The sequence below is a fragment of the Strigops habroptila genome, chromosome 2, assembly GCF_004027225.2.
Source record: "Strigops habroptila isolate Jane chromosome 2, bStrHab1.2.pri, whole genome shotgun sequence".
NCBI lineage: Eukaryota > Metazoa > Chordata > Aves > Psittaciformes > Psittacidae > Strigops > Strigops habroptila.
Window position 1 is genome coordinate 62534189 of NC_044278.2, and position 21721 is coordinate 62555909.

Here is a 21721-nt window from a genome sequence, read left to right on the forward strand (position 1 = left end):
GGCTGCTGCTCTTATGCTATGTTGCAACTCTTTAATATCCATTTTAAAGTAGACATTAAACAACCAAAGATGCTTTTATAATTTATGTACGATTATCGTAAATCAGTTAGTCTTCATTATGTGTTTTATTTATTCTAAATAAGGAACTGTTGGACTATAACGTTCAGTTTTATTTGTAGCATGACCCATATCATAAATTCTAGCTAAATGCAGCATCATTATAAATGCTGTTCCTGGCATTTCTCTCAGATAATAGATGTGAATAAGGCCAAAATCTTAAATGGTTGGCTTCCACTTTGGAGAGATAGGTAGGAGCAAGGAGGCTTTATATTAATGATGGTAAGCATTCATGCTTCTGGATATATTGTGCATTCAATTTAATTCAAGGAAAAAAAAAAAAAAAGAGTAAAATAACGCAATACCATTGATTTAAAGGCGAGTGGAATTGGACCAGTTTTCACCAAATCTGAATTTGTTCAGTCATTTGTTTCTCCCCTTTCACCAGCCATTGATTATAAAGCGTACAGTGTCTTCCAATGCCTAAGCACAAAAAAGTTTTATCACTATTCAACACATCTTCCCACAGGACTCTTTCAAATGCTACCTCATCAAAATTAGTTTGTCATAGCCACTGTAAAAGTTTATTAAAACAGAGTTGCTAAAGAGTATGTACAGCTATGATCAATATATTTTCTGTAATCAGAGGTGAATAGATGCAAGAATTTTGGAGAAAATAGTGCATTAAGTTATGTAGTTTATATTTGTTTGGATCACATCAGATCATTTAAGTATTGCATGACAGCATACTATTTTATTTTGTTGTGAGTGTATAAAAGCTTACAATATTCTCTTAAACTCTAATATTTAGAGTTTCATATAAGCAGTCAGGTTTCATTTGTGTCAATGCAACCTATAAGAACAAATGTACACGCTACATACAGAAAGATTACCTTCATTCTTCCGCTTGGGAGAATTTAAATTGTGTATGGTGTTTAAAAAGCAAGATTAGCACAAATGTGAACATACTAGCAAATTTTCTGAAATAAGAACATAGCAGGCAAGTTACAGATGCCCTATGAGTGATTTGTTAGTAGCAGTCTTTCTACCCTAAGCAGTATTTGTAAATGTTAGATCTTGCATGGCAGCCACTAGATGTCAGAGTCTGAGTCTTCAGATGCCTCTCTTCTGTGTAGCATTAGGTAATAAATAATATTAAGCCAAATTATTACTTTCTGACTGCATCTTTCTAAAACGACATTTGTGTACATAAATACAGGTATTTTGCAGAAGTCAACAGATTTAAAAACAATATTATGCTCTTTTTAATACATGTGACTTACCTCCTCTTTCTTCCCAAACAAGCTATTTCTATAGATGCCCTGTAGGCTTTGGACAATGTGTTACATCTCATAGCATCAAGTGCATTTATGTAGCCAAAAGCAGTAGGATGCTTGTTACTCACACAATTGCCACTTAAAATATATAGCTGTAATATAACTGACCAGAAGTAGCTTCATCTATTAGTATGTGATGTAACCAAATAATAGTTTCATAGCGCTAGAGCTTGTGAAGCATTTGTTCATGCTGAGAACTCCTTCAAATCAACATAATGAACCTTCTACGTTTTAAAATAGAACATAAAAAATTGCATGTGGGTTAAAGTGTTTTGCCTTGTAATCTGAGGAAGAAGGAAGGGGGCTTAGCACAGTATTCAGTTTCTATGTATACACACGCTTATTCACTTACTCGTAAGCCTCATTCCTGCGAGGATCCTTCATGGAAAACACCTTCCAACAGAGGAAGACTGGGCAAAATATCTCAAGATAGGAGTTGCTCCTTAGCCAGCTTTCTAGATGTAGTACGTTTTTCCTAGTCTTCTACCTGTTTGAAATCACGTATACATTTTACATTCCCATAAATAATAACATGGAGTAACACCTTCACACTTGAACTGTCATAAAAATAGATGCAAATAGACTGCTTTAAAATGATGAGTTCCTTCTGTATTTTAACAATTTGCTGCTATGCACAGTTCCACATTACAGGGCACTCTGACCTGCTTTTTAGGTAAGCTGGTACAGCAGCAACACCTAGGCTGGTCAATTTGTAATCATATATGGTACAGTTGTCTTCAAGTTGTTTGGTGCATACAGTATCAGTTCCTAGATATGCTGTATGTATTTTTAAACTTGGTGCCAAGTTGTTTGGTTTTACATCCTGAAGTGTTTGAAACAGAGCCATAGGATTTGTACTTGCCAATTCTAAATTTAAATGTAATTTATCATGTATGTCATGCCAAAGAGAGCAAACCTGCAGGCATTTGCTCATTCAACGCACCTGAGAGATTTTGCTGCTGAGTAAGCTGTATGTGTGTAAATTTTGTGGCAATGGAAAAAGGAATAAATAGACTGTCAACTTAAAGGATTGAAGTCAGTCATGTGAGATGTCTTATATGGTTTTTGTCAGCATTCTGCTTTGGAAGCCTTGCAAAGGCTGGGATTGGGGGTCTTTTTGTTTGTTTTCTAGTTATTTTTTTAAATTCTTGCATTGTTACTCCATCAGTCAGAAGAGGGCAAGGCTGGTAACTCATTAATTTTTGAGCAGTTGTAATTGATGTCTGTTTTGCTCATTCGTGCCACCTTTAAACTTTGAAACTGTGTTTCACTGCAGTGCTGCATCCACTACATGTAACTGCTAATGACCAAATTCTTCAACTTGTGTCATTAGTTTGTACTGGCAACAAGAGGTGTAATTGCAGGGCAAGTCTTATTCAGTCCTAGACTCTGAGCTGTGCAGGAGAAGCAGCATGCTTGGAAATCTGTGCAAAGACCTTCAGAGGTATGTATTCAACTGTCCAATTAAGGAAAAACTTCCTTTAAACTTCCAAAAGTTTAAATCCAAATAAGTAAGTTATCCTCTGTACTCTCCCATGTGCCATCCCTCTCCAGTGGCTTCACCAACCACTGACTTCTTTGGTATCATGAGAGTCTTCCTTCTCCCGTAACAGCAAAACTGCTGATTCTGATACTTGAACCAAGTGTCAGCACCCCTCAGTAGATTCCCTCAGCTGATGCCAACCAGCATCTGGCACACCAAAAGGCATAGCCTTTCCAGGAGGGGTAAAGTGTAAGGTTTTTACAACCATGAAAACCTTTTTTAGAAAAAATAAAACCTCAACTAAAGGTGGTTTGTGGCCTTTGCAGTATGTACAGTATGCTGAGTGGAATTAGGTGAGGATGACACACCTCTAAAATAGGCTTTTTTTGTTATAAATTGTTAACAAGAGGGGTCCTGCAACTGCAGCTACTTCTACAACCACATGCAGAAAATTCTGTATTTCAGAGAAGTGAGTACAGTGTTCACCTCTTAAGGGCATTCAAGTTTTGATTTAGTGTAATTATTGGGATACTTCCTCTTGTTGTTTATACTTGGCAAATTCTCATGTGTTTTTTCTTGTGCCTCTTACAAGTAGTGAAATACTCTTATACCCTGCAGGATTTCCTGTCACGACATAGGCTTTCTGTCAAGAGAGTAGAAAGGAAAGAAGTCTGTGCTGCTGTGTTTTTCTTTCTTTTTTATAAGGCAATGGTGTAAAACTGTCTGAAAATGATTCATCCCCACTATTAAAGAATTGAGTAAAATCAGTCTATTTTTTCCCTGGATCTCAATGAATTTATTCTAGAATTAGTATTCCTTCCTAAAGGAATGATCCTGTTACTAAAGCAAAACCCTTCGCTACAGTAGTTACAAAGATGCGGCTCTCACACAAGTCTGACATCCATCTAGTATCAACCCTACTTTTCCAGGATACGTCTCTGAATCCTTTGGATGGGTGAACTTGGAATCAAGAGCATTCCTCTGCTTAGTGTTTTTGAATAGCAGAAGCACACTCAGTCATGGGTGAAGTACTTGGGGTGTAGTAGTCTTTGAAATGCTGAAGAGCTTGTGTTGGCAGAGCAGACTCAGCCCACGTTCCATTCGCCGGTTCATTTATTCATAAAAGCAACAGCTCCTGCATTAGCCCATGAGCCCTCCTCTGGGTGGTGGAGATCACTGGTTTGCACCCCCTGAGGTGGAGGAAACAGAGGTGGAACAATGTTGGCTGAGTGTATGCTTTCATCTTCTCACATAGGGTGAAAAAACAGCATGTTACCAACATGAAGAAGTCTTCTCTGTCCCACCTTCAAGAAAGCTGTAGAGGAACTTTTCCTAAAAGCAAGTAGTGATACAAGGGGGGATGGCTTTAAATTGAAAAAGGGGAGATTTATATTAGATATTAGGAAGAAGTTCTTTACTGTGAGGGTGGTGAGACACTGGCACAGTTTCCTCAGAGAAGCTGTGGCTGCCCCATCCCTGGCAGTGTTCAAGGCCAGGCTGGACGGAGCCTTGAGCAACCTGGTTTAGTGGAAGGTGTCCCTGCACATGGCAGGGGGGTTGGAACTAAATAATCTTTAAGGTCCCTTCCATCCCAAACCATTCTATGACATGATTCTATGATTTCCATTCCTTTTTTTCTGGATTCTCCCCATCTGGTCATATGTGCACTAATGAGAGGACACCAAAGCTGTGTTTTTATCTGTTTTAACATTTTCCAAACATTTTTTTGCCAGCCCTACTTGTTTGTTTGCTTGTTTTCCCTATCATGAATATCTATGGTAAGTGAATACTTACTCATCTTAGTAGAGTTACTGTATTTTGGCTTTAAGACATGCAAGTATGTTATTTTACAGATAATTGTCTCCTTTGGGGGCAGTAGGGGTAGATACAGTGTGCCTAACCTGCCTCTGCCCAGAAAGCTCATAGTGACCTGAACTACCATGTGAAAAAGAGATCATGTGCAATTCACAAATTAAATAAAAACTAAATTCTTTTTTGCATGTTCTATTTTGCAGAGTTGAAAAGTAGAACTCTGAAATCTTCTCTGGGTTTTCATTATAGCCGTATTTCTAAAGCCGAACATTTTACTCCTAATTTGGGCTGTGTTACAAGCAGCCAAGTGTGCATGCAGCAGGGTAAAGTCCATGGGAGGCAAAAGCACATTGCAACTGCCAGCCACATTCAGAAGGAAGAGATAAATGGAAAACTAAAAATAGCTTTGCCCATTTTCAGGAAGGAACCTTCCATCTGATAAGGCTGTTAGGACTACCTCTCCACAGTGCCTCAGCAGGTGATTTCTCCTGTCCTTGCTTTGCAAGTTCGAATTCCATGTGCTTCCAAATTGTAATGCTCTGCGGAAACAGAGAAGAGGTGGGTGCCACAGAAGGGTGCATGGGTCTGTAACAGAGACATCAACATCAGTGCTTCTGCTAGGTGTGGTTTTTGTGAGCTGCCTTGGCCTTAGTTGCCCATTTTGAGTGTTCACTTTCAGACACACAGAACCAGAGCTAACTGACAGTGCAGGGGAGACAGTAAGAGTACCTCTGCATTGCTTCACTGCCCTGGGTGTGGGAGGTGATGTCTGTTCCCACAGCCACACAGGGCAGAGGGGCTGGCATCCTCACTGCTCATGCCAGGCTATCTCGCTATCTCCAGCGTAGGCTGGCCACAGCCCTGCTGTAGAACTCTTGGCCCTGCATTTCCTTTGCTTCCTACATAATGCCCCTGGTATCCTAAGGCATAACTGCCCTATTTTTTTTTTTTTTTGCCTTTTCAGTGCAGAATTGCTCCTTCCTCGCCATGAAGACACTTTCAGAGACCTCTTCTTAATACTCAGCACTTCCACTACCCAAGTCATCTTTAAAATGAGAGTGTACTAACAGAGGCTACTTTCACCACTTTGGCACTTTATTTCTTGTAGTGTAGAATAGGGATAGTGGTGCTTCTCTGTGTTCTGAAACTGCAATAAGGTTTCTTGTGAAGTACAGTGGTATTTCTACATGTGTCAATAACTGAGCCTGTGATTAACTGCTTAGAGCTCTGGGTGGTAGGAGGATGCATCCTTTACACTGCTGGCTTTTTCCATCCAAATAGCAATCAATACTGCTTTCTAGAAGAGATCAAAGAAAAACAAAGACCTTTCCCAAGGTATTCTTTATCAAAATTACAGTCAGGCCAATCAAAGCTTTCTGTTTATCTACCTAAGTTTATATTTACATTTGTATTTCTGTCTTTAAAGTAGTAGTAATTTGTGAGTCTTTCAGGCAGCATGGATGGTGACTCAGAACCACGATCTGAGTCAGTCTCAGCAGACTCCTTGAAGGAAGATATTGAGCCTACACAGAGATGTATTTGTGGGCAAAACACGTTTAAGAAACTGCAAGACTACAGAGCCCCTTCTTGCACTGCATGGCAGAAGCACAATAAAAAATGGCAGTAACAGAATGAAGCACGTAATTGCACAAGTATCCAGTTTGAAAGGATGGTATCAATAAAGCTTGATTCTTACTGAGATGTCTTCACACATGAACTTTCTTAGACTAACAGGATGCCATTTAAATACATCTTTCAAATAGTTTCCTCCTAGAGTTCAAATGTGGGCTGCACCTGAGCTTGGCCTTAGGAAAAAGTCCCTCTTTGCCAGGGAGTAAAAGGGGTGGGACTGAAGTTGGTGTTTTGCTCAGTGTTTATCCAGGAGTGAATTAGCAAAACATTCTTGTCTTAGGTGGAACAGAGCAAGAGAGCTGTCCACAGAGTATCTCCATAAGGCATAATTAAAAATGGGAGAGATTGTCTGCATTTGACTAGATTTCTTACAGCCTTAACACTCATTTGAGTGTTTGTAGAGTTTGGGAACTCCTTTTTTTTCACAGGTTTTCCTCCTGGCTTGTCCCTGAAAGGAAGCCTGACTCCAGCGTATCAGAAAAGGACAGGGAAATATTAATTTACAAGTTATTAAATAAATGAACACCCCTGTGGAAGCATTTGTTTTTCTGGGTGTAGAGTTACTTATGCTGGGTAGGGCTAAGGAATTCCTGGCTTGCTTTACGCTGGGGTGCAGAAACAATTTTGTGCTTCACTTTGCAGGTCTGCTTTTGTGGTTTCATTGAACAAAGCCCCTGCAAAATCCCTGGGTTATGAAATATTTCCTCTCCGTTGGGTCCCGAACAAGGGATGGCATCTGCAGAGCCAGAAAAGGAAATCCTTGCCTTATAGAGAGTGCTCTCGGTGTGACACAATGACTGATATAAAGTGTTGGGAGAGCTGAGCTGAAGGCAGAGGAACAAAGGAAGATTGAGATTTGGTGGCTGTCTCGGACAAAAGGAAAGCAGAAAGTGTCTCAGCATGGATAAATTTAAAGCTGCGCTTGTGCTGGCAGGGGTTGGGGATGCTCTTGGTTACCGCAATTTCTCCAGACAAGACAATGCCTTAGGTGCAAAAATCCAACAGGAGCTGAAGGAAATTGGAGGGCTTGAGAACCTGGTGCTCTCTCCTGACAAGTGGCCAGTAAGTGACAACACGTTCATGCACATGGCTACAGCAGAGGCTGTCATCACAGGTAGGTACGATGGGACTAGCGAATGCAGTCTGGAAAGCAAGCAAAACTCTCTAGCTGCTGCGTTCCTTAGAATAAGCCTGAGTGCTGGGAAAGTCATGAGAAAGCGTGTCAGAAATGCTGCTTATGTGAATGATAATGTGCATTAGCTTCTCTCCTCCATGAGCGTAATCCATGACCATCACACAAACCAGGGAGTTTTGATTTCTTGAGTGTGAAGGAGCTCTCCCTATGTTTTTCCTAGGTTTATACAGTTGGTTGAAGCTTAAAGACTGAAATACCGCATCCAACATAACAAAAATAATTGTGAAGTAAGTTATCTGTATGCTAGAATACATCAGGGAATAATATAGCCACTAGAAATTCTTCTGTAAAAGATAAGAGCTCTTCTCGGTGAATTTTAACATGTTTGTGTCCAGAACTCCAGGCTGGAGTAGAGTCCTTTAATACCTCTTTCAGGCTGAAATCACTAGTGCTGTCTCCTTTTTGTTGCCCCTTGGGCAAAGAGTTGCCCTGCAAGGCCAGAAGAGGAACAATTTGCTTTATAAGGAGAGTTCTGTGTCTTTAGTCCAAAGAAATATTCTAACATAACGTGTTTATAATCAAGTCTATCAGAATAGTGGAAGTTATTGCTATATGTCTTCTAAAATCACAGGAGTTTGAGAGAGAACAGTTGTTTTTTCTTAAAGCAGGAATAGTCTTTTGTAAGACACGACAATATTTGTATTGACACCTTAACCCATCCAACTAGAGCTTTCTGAGGCTAAGATCATCATCAAAAGTACACCAGAAGACAGTGACCATTCAGCAGTATTTTGCCTGTTTGGAATTAATCTGGTTTTTTGATCCCTGTAAAAATATTCCTGATTTTTCCTAAAACACGTAACACTGGATAACTAACAGTAGCAGAAGCTCACAATGTAGCTAAGTATCCTTCATGTCAATGAAATTTCACTTGGGCTTCTGTTTCACCACTTTATCTGCCTGCTTCCAACCAGCTCTAAATTTAGTACATAGAGGTCAGTTGAAGAGTGTGTTGGACACTTCATACTTGGCTATTAGCTAACCAATGGTTTAAGGGGTAGCTAATACACTAAAGATAAGGGCAAGATGTCAGCCTATCAAGAAAAAAGATGACTAACATATTTCTGAATATAGGATATGATTAAATACGTATCATATTTTTCTTGCTTATTGAACTTTCTAAAACCATAACTTCTGGGTAATCAAGCCAGTGAGACTGACAGTGAAACAATAAATCTTATTCCTTAAATATAGCAGGAGCACTGTGTCTCTAAAGAGAAAAAGTCTCAGCTATAATTTCCATCAGCTGTGTTTATCCTACACTCTCATTTCTTTGGCCTGATCAGACAAGCTTTTTGAAAAGGTGCTTTTATGGGCTGGTGAGAAAGCAATAAGCTGGAGTGGGGGTTTTTAATAAGAAATCTTCATTTCATAGTAGCATTGGTAGACAGGGAAAAGCGAGTCCTCCTCTAAGCTTCCCACAGGGGAAACAGAACCGCTCCTGCCTGCAGCAGGGTCTTCTCCTGGCAAGGGAACACAAAAAAGCCATTGGGCCTGCTCATGGCCCAGCCTGTGTGCCAAATCGCCCAGGTCAACAGAGGTGAAACCAAACAAGGTGAACACGGGTCCATGAGGGACCTGCCTTCCTTCGCAGTGGGGAGCCCTCTCTGCTGTGGACATTTTAAAGAATATGTTGGATGTCTGGAACACTACCAGCAGCTAAGCAGGATGCGAAGGTTTGTGTTAAAGATGAAGGCAGTTCTCACCTGGGGAAGCGATTTTGGTCAGCACTTTTCTACCTGCATGGAGAACGTCCCAGGAAAACTATGTCCAGAAGCACCAGGGGCTGTGGGCACTACTGCAGACTGAGCTGACACTCCCCAAATCCACCATGTGCACAGACTGAAAAATATACCCTACGGTGGTGGATAAATGCAATGTCTGCTTCCAGCAGGAATCTGTCCTATAAGAGAGGAATGAGAACAGCATCATAAAAAAGAGGAGAACTATCCCTGCAACAAGAAAAACCTTTTCCTCTGTGACTTAAACATGGGTTACAAAAAATAAAGGTTCATTTCTAAAGAAAGAACCTGTCCTACTGACTTGGTGGCTGGAAGAGCAGCCTGGATCCAGGTGCAGGAATTGTGGTGTGCTCAGGCAGCCCAGAGGTGCTGGACCGCAGGGGCTCTGGCTCTGGGGACATGGCTTCTGCAGAAGCTGCTGGGTCATAAATTCTGCTCCTGGCTCACATCCGGATAAACAGACAGCTGATTCTTAAATGTGGAGAGAGTCGGCAGCTTGAAGGTATCTTGTTCCTTTAGGATTGTATGTGGGATGGCCAGCGTAACTGACATGGTATTTTTTATGTGAAAGGAAGGGAATCTGGTTTTACTCTGCATCTTCTTTATTTGCCTGTCTGCATGACTGGTGCTTTAGAGTGGCTCTGGCTTACAGGGCTCCAAATTTTCTCTTAAATTAAACCTCTTCTGTGGATTTCAGGAAATCACCATCTTTAACAAAATGAAGTTGTTTTTAGAAGAACTTCCCCTGCTGTGTCATTCAATCTGTGTGTCAAACCAAGTATTAAATGAGGTTTCTCTAAGTACATAGAAAAGATGGACAAATGGAGAAATCCCAATGGCCTCCTCAGTTCCCACCGATTACACAACTGTAATAGATGCCAGTGGAAGCTTTTCATTGGCAAGAGCCAGGAGCAGGCTCTTCAAGCCCAACAACATGCAGCAGCAGCTGAGAGAAACAGCTACACTGAAGAGACTTCCCCTGTGTGTTTAACAGCGGGAAGGTTCCTCCTTAGGCAGGGCTGTACGCCTTGGTAAAAATAAGCAATAAACAGACATCGTTAGTTTGAACTCGACATTGTTGAACTTATTCCAGGAAGAAATTTATCTGCTGGAAATACTAGACTAGGGATTCTCTACCCTTACTGATCTTTATATTCATTTTTATAAAAGCTCACTCTTCTGGTTACTGACACAAAATATTGCGATGCCTGCATGAAAGACCTACAAATTTTAGACAAAATATATACAGATTAAAAAATAAGGTGACTGATTTGCTCTTGTCCCACATACCCCTTTAAAAAATTGGTGGTAGTTTAAAAAAAGAAATAGGCTTTCATTTTTGAATTGGATTCACATCTGTAAATAATGGCAAAGGCACCAGCTGAGCCAGGCACAGCTGGCTTCTTGCTCGTACCCGGTCCCCACAGCAGCCACACACTCACCTTAAACACCTCTGCAAATGCTTCACACCATGGGGCCTAAATAAAGCCCCTGAGCAGCTACTGCTGACAAACAGAATGCCTTCATCTTTCCAATCAAAGGAATTAAAAGTGGAAAGGAATGCAGGAAAAGATGAGAACAGAGAGATGGGACTGTTCTCCCGCCAGCCCGCTCTCATGGTGTGTAAAAATGTGTTGACAGTGGCACCAGAAACACAACTCAGCGTATTGGAAGTGGAAACAGGAACATGTCTTAAATGCGTAGTGAACTTGCTGGTTTTCTGTGCTCTCTTGCTCGTCTACGTTCATGTAGCAACCTTCTCTTCCTTCCTCTGAGCAGAGTACTGGAGTTTAGAAGACCTGTACCGGGAGCTGGTAAAACGCTATGTGGATGCTGTCGATAAGCTTTCAGGGAGGCGGCCAGACCCTGCTACCATCGAAGGCTGCAGGGAATTAAAGCCAGACAACCACCTCCTCGCTTGGCACACACCATTCAATGAAAAGGGTATGGTACCACTTCCATTTATAGATCCAGGCTTGAATAATGCATGCTTTTGGTGTTCGTGGCTGTACAGAAATTGTTTCTTTTTCCCCCCTTACATCAAAGGCCACTATCTCTGAAATGTTTCCATGCTTGCCTAAGGATAGCAAGAGATCTGTCAGGAATTCCTTCTGTAGGGCACTATGTCCTCTCATAAACGAACCCTTCCCACTTGAACATCTATTTAAAGAGACTTTGGTTTTGGCTTTGTTTCTTGGGGTCCAGGTCTTTGACCTTCAGTTGAATGGTTATTTTAAGAAATATTTTCTGCCATTTTTGATTAAATATTTGTAGTCTTGCATCTTCTCAGTGATGGCAGATCTGAAACAAAAAGCCAAAGCTGAAAATTGTTCTAAGAACCAATGCATTCACTGGAGGGAAAACAGAGACTTTTCTCTAGGTGGATGCCCAACTAATAACTATGACTGTTCTGCTGATAAACCCTAATATTCCTAGCCCTGTTTCCCTAGCTCTGACCCTCTCATTCTTTGTCTTTATGACAATTTCATTTTATGATGAATTGAATTTCTACTTCAAGTTAAATAACATGCATGCAGCTATGTCCACATGCATACGCATATACCCATACAGTGCCATTAATCTTGAAAGCCTGTGGAGACACCACATCATCAGAGGAGGTAGACCTAGACAGCCACAAGATGATGGCAGCTCACACAGATGTTGTGTTGTGTTGGTGTGACATTCTACCACCAAAGTACATATTGGCACCACTCAACAGCATTGCATATTGATGCAACATCATGGCAAAGACCCGGTGGCACAATGCCATGGCTACTTTTGGGTCTCTACGGTCATTTTTTTTTTTACACAAAACACATCTCTCAGCCCCCTGATCCTCACGGCAGCTGCTAGGAGGGGAAAGGATCCCTTCCTCATGTGTTCTGCCCACCCTGCTATTAGTCAGGCAGATCTGAGAAAGTGCCCCTTCAGCAGTCATCATATTTTCTGGTTGACAGTGAATAACATTTTGTCAAAATAATTGTGGGAGCTGCTGCTGATCCTAGGCAGCTTTCGACACCTCCAGCAGTGGAGCACAGCTGTTCCTGGGCCCGCTGCTTTGTTAGAGCTACATCCCTTCTTTTAGCCTTCCTCCTCCCCAGCTTTCCATGACGAACTATTTGCTTTTGGGATACTCAGGGCTAGAAGGATCTAAAATGAATTCCTGCCTTGATACCTGGCATCTAAAGCCCACCTTCTCCACCTGGTCTGACAAATATCATCCTGAATATCTCAAGAAGCCTTTTTTCCACCCTGAGAACAAAAGAACCAGTGACCTGAGGTGAGGATGTTCAACCTCCTGTGGGACCTGACACTGCTATGGACATAATGAACTTTTTAATTGAATTTTTGTACATTTCTTCTTGAGGCAAAAACATTCCATGGGCATTGAATGCCTCGCAGTCAGGTGATATCTTGGATAGGCTGGAATCAAAATGCTGTTTTCCTGTGGTCATTCTCTCTTATCTCATTTCTAGCAAGAATTCATATGCCAGCATTCATGGACCAGTGAAATCTTTGCTTAGGTAATTTTGCATTGCTTATATGATCCTCCTCTGCTCAAATCCTTGTGGGTGTAGTCAGCACACTGAGTACTCAAGTCAAACTGTCCTGTGTGTCTCTTTGCCATTTCATGTTGTGCTCATTGGCACACTCATTGCAGAGGTATCCAGATTATGCTAGAGGCTGGTGAGATTCCTGTGACTGCCAGAACACCTGCCCAAGGCTGTCTAACACCTTCCATCTTAAGAGCTTGTTTCTAATTTATGCTGTTCATAAGATCAAGCCTAAAATTTTCACTGCTGTTTGCCTCTGTTTGTCTGTCAGCGTTTGTTTAAAGTTTTGATGCAGATGAATGCTGTTTCTGAGACATGGTAAAAATATTTTGTTCCATTGCCAAAACCTCACATTGTTCAGAAGACAATTGCTGATGTTTGAGAGTTGGAACTGAAATCCGGGTGAGATGGTACCCCTTGATGTGCCTTCAGTGCCACCATGAAAGGCCAGCCAGATGGCAGGTTGGCTCTACCCTGTGCTGTGTGTATTTCAGGCTGAGGCTGCAGCATCCAAGTAGGTCTTTATTTGCAGCTACTGGAGCAGCTGCTGGGCTGCCTAGTAGCACTTGAGGATGGTGCCTTTTTGCTGGTGGCATTAGTACAGAACCATGAGGGAAAAGTGTGGGTTAAATGCAGAAGGTTGGGGAACAAATATGAAGGGTAAGCCGCAGACAAACAGGAGATAAAGGTACCAGGCTTTAAGTTCTCGTGCAAAATGATGTGCAGTCACAAAAGACACACCTTCTTCAGGGCTTAGCAGCCATCAGTTTCTGGGCAACCTGATCTGAGCTGAAGATGTCCCTGCTCATTGCAAGGTGGCTGGACTAGATGAGCTTTGAAGGTCCCCTCCAACCCAAACTATTCAATGATTATATGATTCTATGATATTTATTATTCTACAGATGTAGAGTGAAGAAAAGCACACTGAGGTGTTACAGACTAAAAGAGATTAATCTAGTGCATGAATGAAAACTATGTAATTAGAAAGTGTCAACACAGCTTTTGTGACAAGAAGTCACACCTCAGAATCCTGTTAGAAAGCTTATGAAATAGCAAAGAAACAGGAGGAAAAAGGAGACACTGTGAAGATTATCTGTTAGGATTTCCAAAAGACTCTCAACAAGGTCCCTCACCAAAGACACTAAGTGATGAGGCACCAAGTTGCTACAGGATGGCAGAAAGGTTCTCCTGAGGGTAGACAACTGGTTAAAAGACAGAAAATGAAGAGCTGGAGCTTGCAGTCTGTCTCCTCCAAAGAGAAAGAGGTACCTGTGCTGGAGCTCTGCGTTCAACATGTTCACAAACTATTGAGAAATGCAAGTACATAGTGGGTTGGCAAAGTTAAAGTTCATGTGATGCAGAGTTGTGGAAGATGCTCGCAGTAACCAATAACTGCATGGCACTAGTAGAACCAGATGCAATGCAGACGAGCAAAAAATCACAAGGGGAGGATGGGACCTAATTTTATATACACAGTTGCAGTTGCTGCTTCAGTTACTATTCAGGGAAGGGATGACAGGATCATGGAGCTATAGTAGTTATACAAGAACGTGGCTTTAGTGCTCAGTAAGAGCCAGCAGGCAAATAGATGCTTAGAAGTGACTGGGAAAGGAACAGACAGCAAAACATAAAATATGTTTGCACTACTGTATAAATCCACAGCTGCTGTTTGTTGATTACTGTATATGATCTGGTCCCTCCCTCCAAAAGGATGTAAGAGAACTGGAAAGGATATGAGGAAATATGGTTAGATTAGCAAAAAACTGCTTCTATAGGCAGTGATGTCTAAGGCAGTACAATAGAGAGCTGTAAAGTCATAAATAACGAGGACAACATGAGTAGGAACAGAGAAAACTCACTGTATCCTCCAGCACAAATATTAGGGACTTCAAATGAAACTGGCAGGTCATGAGTTCAAAGCAAGCAAAAGGAAGGACTTCTCCACTCAACACCTGATTAAGCTGCACAACTGTTTTCCAATGCCAATTTGCAGATATTACAGTCCATGTGAGTTCAAAAAAGGGCTGGTCAAATTCGCCCAAGGGAAATCCTTCAAGGGTTATTGAGCAGAAAGGCGAATAGCCTGCTGCCTCCTGGATCAGGGAGACAAACTGTAAGCAGCAGCACATCATCGTACTTTCATTTTGCTCTTTCTTAAGTATCCTCTCCCTTGGCCACTGTCAGACATGGTAAGTTAGGTCAACCTTTGGTCTGATTGTGGAGGACAATCCTTATGTTCTTACATACGTCCCACCTGTCGCTTGGACTGGTTTCGCTGTCCCTTACTTCATTGATTTAAATGGTAGATACTAAGACGTGGGAGCTAATAGCTGCTAGTCACCTGAAGCCCTGTCTAGGCTTAATGTCACTGCATGTGATGGTATTTTTCATTACTGAGTTTGCTTGTCTAATTCTGCAGAAGGTTTTAATATGACTTCCTAGACTGGGGAAACACAATGAATTTGCAAAGACAAGCTCCTTCAGACCAGCAGTGAGATTATTGTAGTGCACCCTCCACTTTGGTTATACTAAGAGGTGTTTTTTCATTAGCAGCTCTGTGTAGCGCAGCACCTTTTCCTCTTGGATAACCAGCATGGATTGTGTCCTTTGGAGGAACCAGGACTACATAGTGAAGACTCTCATCTGATGCTCTGTGGCAGCAGATGGTTAAATGAAGACTTTAGTCTTGCAAGCAGCGGAAGATATGTTCTCCCAGTTAAGCTGACTGGTGCTCTGGAAGACTGGATTTCTTTCCTGACTCTTCCTTATGGTTTCTATGTGATTTGTGGGATAAGCAGACAGGTTTGTCTGCTCCTGACTCCTTGATAACCAGGTGCTACAGCTGCAGCATATGTGAGCTACAGGACCAAACACATAATTTGCAGGACAAGAATACAGCCTTTTCTCCAGGAGCAGTGGCCAAAGGTGTTCTGGAGAGGGCCCTTTTCACCATTATCAGGAAGGCTAAGCAGGGGATGAGGATGCAAGCTCAGGGCTTGCAGGGAATAAAATGGCATTTTGCAAAGCCTTTCATGTCACATTTATCAGGTGTTTGACCTTTTGGAAGAGTTATCGCACACAAAATTTGCACATAGGCTCTGGGGAGGAAGGGAAGGAATGTCTTCAGCTAACTTAATCAGATCATCTAACCAGGGTGCTCACTCAGGATAGCTGCTCTCCAGGGAGAAGAGCTCTTCTCTCAAGAGAGGAATTCCAGTCCTAGTTTGTCTGTATTGCACCTGGAGATGTCATTGGGTGGCTTATATTCATTTGGCTCAGGCTTCAATTCTGCTTGAAGTACAGCTTCCTGCCACTGCCACTAACACTTCGATCATGCTCATGATATTAGGACACCTGAGCTGGAGCTGCTTGGAATGACACTAAACAGCAAGCAGTGCTCCAAGAGAGCCTCTGGTGCTCTGCACCCATGGCGGGCATAGCCCAGGAAAGCAGCTAAGGAGTCTTCTCAAGATAGGTGACCAAAAGCCCTGACCTTGGCTCATTGGCATCTGCTGCTTTAATTCACTCTGGCCCATGAACGGTTCCCACTATGCCATCATACCAGCAAATGGAGATACAGCTTTTCTCCATGCTGCCTATCTGGGAAAGACTGTGCTCCTAACACAGGTTACACAGAGGCTAAAATTAGGTGGCATAAATATGCCTCTTATCTTCCAGGGACCAAGTAGAGACATGCTGATTGGTCTCAGCTATACCCAAGGTCACCGGGAAGTGTGACTGAGCAAAGACAGTGCTGAAAAATGCCAAGTACTTTGAAAAATTGAACCCTGTCCATCTCAGGGTAGGGGCCTGCAATGAGTTAATGCTTTTTTGGGCATTGGCTTGCTAGCTGCAAAGAGGAGATAATCACTTCACTGGTGCCTTGTGAAGATAAGCTCATTAAAATTTCTGTGGGATCCTGATATTACTGTGATAAGTACTGCAAAGAAACTCATTAGCAAATTTAGCTCTCCATTCAATTAAATGTTTAAAAGTTCAACACCTGAGATCATGCACTCAATGCTGAGGATTAAAAGAAATTCTGAATTAGCCATTCAACAAACAAACTCCGTGCTGCACAAGGCAGAAATTCTGAAGACCAAGCTTAGTAAGTGCAGGCTATAGCATAATGAGTGTGTATGCTAAATTGATGTTGCATGGAAAACCTCAGTTCTGACGTTGCCTGACTTTGGAGGACTTGGCTCCGTAGCCTTTAATTTCTTTTAGTTTTGGACACGCTATTTTTGTATGGAGCAGAAACAATTTTGTGAACTACCTGTGGGGCTCTCTAGGATGAAACATGCCTTAAAATAGTAAGATCAACTGTGGTAGTCATACAAAGAGTTTTAATTGTGTGCTTTGAGCATGAAGACTACTAAAATAATGGCATAGTAAAAGTGTATCTGTTTCTCAAACTTCTGTTTCTAGTGCTGGCATCTGGAGCAAGCAAAAGAAGCAGTGTCAGCCAAGAATGCGTAAAGATGGATGAGAGTTTGAATCAAACAAGCGCTGGGAACAAGAGAACATGCCGCTTTCTGACCCACTATGCTCTTCGTAGCACCTGAGAATATTGGAATGTCCCTATAAAATCAGAATGACTGTGTAGAAGTAAAATTCCTTGCAAAAAACTTTCAAAACTTATAATCTTTTTGCATATTAGATTTCCCATTCCTGAGGAGTTCCTACACATGAGCTGACTTAATAAAATGTGTCCATTTCCCATTTTATCAACATATTTGTGTATCATTAGTCTCCTTTTAAATGTCTGGTATTATCATTTTACTTTAGGTTCTGGATTTGGAGCATCCACAAAAGCCATGTGTTTAGGAATGCGGTATTGGAAGCCAGAAAAGTTGGAGTCCCTTATTGAAGTGAGCATTGAATGCGGACGAATGACTCATAACCATCCGACAGGTATGATCCACTGATCTATGAGCATGCCAAAGTCCCTAAAACTACTTGTCACTTCTGCACGGACTAACGTGGCTCCTGCGAGTTCACCTGGTTAAACCCCTTCTGCTTTGCAGACTTCAAGGCTTCTGTTTGAATTTTGCTTGGATAACATATACATGTACATATTACTTCTATCAGCTTATATATTTGTTCGTATATTACGCAGAGAGCAATCTCAGGCATTGGAGAATTTCCTCCTAAGATCCCAGTAACCAAACACAACCTGTCTTGTCCAAACCATATTCACATCACTTGCCCTGGTCAAATGTACATCTAGATGACTCACTGTTATCATCCAAGTTTATGGTTCAAGGGATAATAACATTTTTCTCTTGATAGGTTTTGTCATATCCAATCACTGTGGGTAAAGGTAGAAAGCCCCCAGAAAATCTAACTCCATGTATTTTAGGACACAATCTGAAATATTCTCTAAAGAAAACATAAATAAATAGATTTAATGTTGTTTTGAATATTCAGGTCTGTCATGCAGATAATTTTATGCTACACAACCATGTATTCATTCTGCCTGTTTTAGACAGCAATAAATAAAACCATAATGAATGGTGACACATTCAACACGCTCAGTGCTCTGAAGCAGTCAGAAAAGCCATCAGGATGACATAAAATTAGAGGAAAAGAATTCAAAGCAAACCAGAAGATATCATTAAGCCAATGAAGTCCATTACTGATGCATTAGCAGCAGTCAGACTGCTTGCAGTCTGGGTCTCCCCCCACAGTAAAGACTTACTAGAGCCAGAAAATGGCACCAAGGAGCACCCAAGATGTCAAACACCTTCCATACAAGGAGAAATTACATCTAGAAGGAGTTTTCAGCTGGGAAAAGAGACAAGTGGCACATTGGGGAGGCAGGAAGGAGGGGGGTGGAACAGCCACCACGGACTTCACTACCATGAACTGAAAGGTGCCAGGGAAAGGTCAGTTGTGATTCTCATAAAGTCTCAAAGAGAAAACCCAGCTGACATGTTGGTCAGGACTGAAGCAGACAAAGGAAATACTTCCCCATGTTGTGCATAGCTAAGCCACAGACCTTGCTGCTACTGGCAGCTGTGAAGTCCATACAGATACATCTGGCTTCAAAGATGACCAGGCAAGGGTATGAGAAAGGGCTGTCACTGTTAAGAGCAACTAAGCTGTGTAATTAAGATTGCCCATAAGCTAGTCTAGAAGCTCTGAGGAGCGGAGAAGCCAAACCAATGAGGTTCACTCCACACTGGCATTATTTGCAGAGCAAGAGACCTCAGCTGGGTCTTGCTTTCTTACCTGCTGTGAGGGCTGCAGCAAGCCAGGAGAGCAGAGCAAGAGCAGCAGGGGAAGGGGACTACCTGGGGAGTGGGCAGGAGGAGACTGCCAGTCCCCCCAAAACCTTCTGGGCACACCCCAACCTCTACCACTCTCTGCACTGGCTTGTCCCACTGCCTCCTGCTAGCGCTTGGCTTCACTGTCTAAATACTCTGCTTCCATCCTCATACTTAATGTGGCACTCAAGGATCTTTATGGCAGTTGGGTTAGATGCTGTCTCTACAAGTGAGACCCTTTGAGCTAGCTCTGGATTTTTATTCTTTATTAAAGCACTTATTGGCTTCTGGGTTAGACGTACCTTGGGCTTGATGCAGTATTGCAGGCCTTACAGCAGAAAAAATTAGTAATTGTCTCATCTGGATTTGTAACCTTCTAAAATAATTTAGCTTTATCTTCAGCAAAATACATGAAGCTCATGTTTACGTCTAAGCATAAGTGAATGCTTTTGGACCCTTGCACCACAAGAAGCATATGCATCAATACTTCACTCACCCAGGGCTTGTTTAAATGACTGAGTTGTTTTCTTAGCCTTCTTTTGCATGGATTGGTTTTGTTGTCTTTGAGAAAATGCCAAGAGCACAAACAAATACGAAAAACGAGCCCCTCTGTTTCTGATGTCACAGAAGTATTGAGTGGCCATCAACAGAAAGTTCATCTTAAGTGTATTTATGGCCAAAGTGGAAGACTTTGACCTAACTAGGCAGGCAGACAGCGTGTCTTACTTGGATAATTGTTTCTTTGCTTTAAAGAGACATTGGAAAAAAGCCATTGTCCAAGTAAGACATGGACTTGTCCCCTTAGAATAAAATGAGCCAGAAACAGTTGTTAGATCTCACAACCACATCCCTTGCACTGGATGAGTCTGCAAGCAAGCTGATACAGCTTGTAAGTGAATCACTTTGCAAAAGTCATGTATTTCACGTGGCTATAATTAGAAGATTTTCAGTATCATATTAGTGGATAATATTTATTTTTGACCCCTACCTTGATTTCTGTCATGTTACACCACTGAGAACAGAAGTTCCCTTTTATGTAAAATAAATTGTAAACCAACAGACACCACACATTAGCCAAGAACCTCAACATGCCATGAGCAGAGATAGGTTATGTACCTTCATTAATCTACCCAACAACCAGAGGCATTCCACTAAAGATTTGTGGGGGATGTGACAGGGATGGTACAAGCACAAACTGCACATTGGTAATCATTGTTATCTATGAATTCCAGGCTTTCTAGGGTCCCTGTGCACAGCTCTTTTTGTGGCATATGCAATACAGGGGAAACCCCTTGTGCAGTGGGGAAGAGAGATGATGAAGGTTGTGCCAATGGCTGAAGAATACTGCAAGAAGACCATTCGCCACATGGCAGGTGAGGTGTCTGAATCTAAAGAGCTATTTTCTTAAAGCTATGTTCAGCTAGAAAGACACTGAAGAAACATTACTCCCCAGTCTCTCCATTTTGCTTTCTCTGCTCAGACTGTAAGCTCTTCACAGGTGGTGCCCTCTTCTTCTACTGTCTGTATATCTTCTACTGCCTGGTATATCGGTGACAAAAACACAAAGAGAAATAGCAATGATGATGCCCTGCTGCAGTTTTATTTTTAGGAAGTCTTCAAAGATTGCTGGGCAAGGGGGAGGGAGGAAATTATATTTAGTGGGTTATTAGGCAAACTGACTGCTGAAGTATTAATTATTCAGCTCCCATCAATTAGCACAGTTCAAAATCTTCCATAAGGAGCCCCACTGACATTCCTCATTTTGCTAGGAAAAGTTCACCTGCAGATGCCCCCTGACCAAGAGTTAGCTCTTGACCACAAATTCAGATTTGACTTGTTGCTTTTCTGAACAAATATTTAAGATTCAACCTGCTGTACCCTTGTCTTAAAACAACTGAGCGTAACACAACTACTGAACTTGATATTGCTATGTTACTAATATATGTGATCTTCAGGGCAAAGGTATTTTAGTCTCCTCTTGTCAGGGAGAGATGTGTTTGTAACGGTGAAACCTGCATGAACAGAAAAGTATCATTACATTAAAACATGGAAAAAAGAGGTTTTTCTGTTAATCTTAAAGGATGGCTGTTGAGAAAGATTGAATTCAATGGAAATCTTTACTCACAAGCACTCAGAATTGGAGATTTACCTGGGAAGGAAAGCTGCCACTTTAAAATCTAGAAGGCGCACCAGGGAGCCTTTCTGAAAGACCCCACGTTTTCCTCCTGCGCACACCAGGATTATTTTAGCCAAGACCTATGAGGAGCAGGTGCAGGATTAGTGTGAGCAAGCTCCTCTCCGAGTGGCTTTGCAGCAGGTCCCTGTCACTCCACCCGAGCAGGACCCCTCGGCATGGAGGTATGCGTCCTGGACTCCTGAGGCACGCTCTCCGACTCTTGTCCGTATTGTTGAGTTTTATCCTATTTTGGAAGTGGGAAAAGTCTCCTGCATTAAAGTTCAGCTCCTTGGCTGGTGAGATGCACTGCAAAGAAATCCTGCCAGCGTCCTCCAGTTTTAGAAAACTCTTTTTTAGCTGCATTATGCCCAGTGAATAACAAACACAGTGTTCCGTTGCAGAGGACTCAACTCAACACTCCTCTGTGATATTCAGTTGCAATTACTTGCCAGATAGTCCCATGG

The 21721-nt window shown here is 41.9% G+C and overlaps 1 protein-coding gene across 1 annotated transcript in view; it reads left to right on the forward strand.

The window, feature by feature from the left end:
- The first annotated feature begins 398 nt into the window (after positions 1 to 398).
- ADPRHL1 (ADP-ribosylhydrolase like 1) overlaps positions 399 to 21721 on the forward strand; it is a 28751-nt gene continuing 7428 nt past the window's right edge. The window contains exons 1-5 of the mRNA XM_030474010.1: positions 399 to 3832; positions 6964 to 7435; positions 11038 to 11202; positions 17601 to 17726; positions 20314 to 20454. Coding sequence (XP_030329870.1) covers positions 7222 to 7435; positions 11038 to 11202; positions 17601 to 17726; positions 20314 to 20454 — 646 coding nt within the window. The 5' untranslated portion in view covers positions 399 to 3832; positions 6964 to 7221. The remainder of the gene's footprint in view (positions 3833 to 6963; positions 7436 to 11037; positions 11203 to 17600; positions 17727 to 20313; positions 20455 to 21721) is intronic.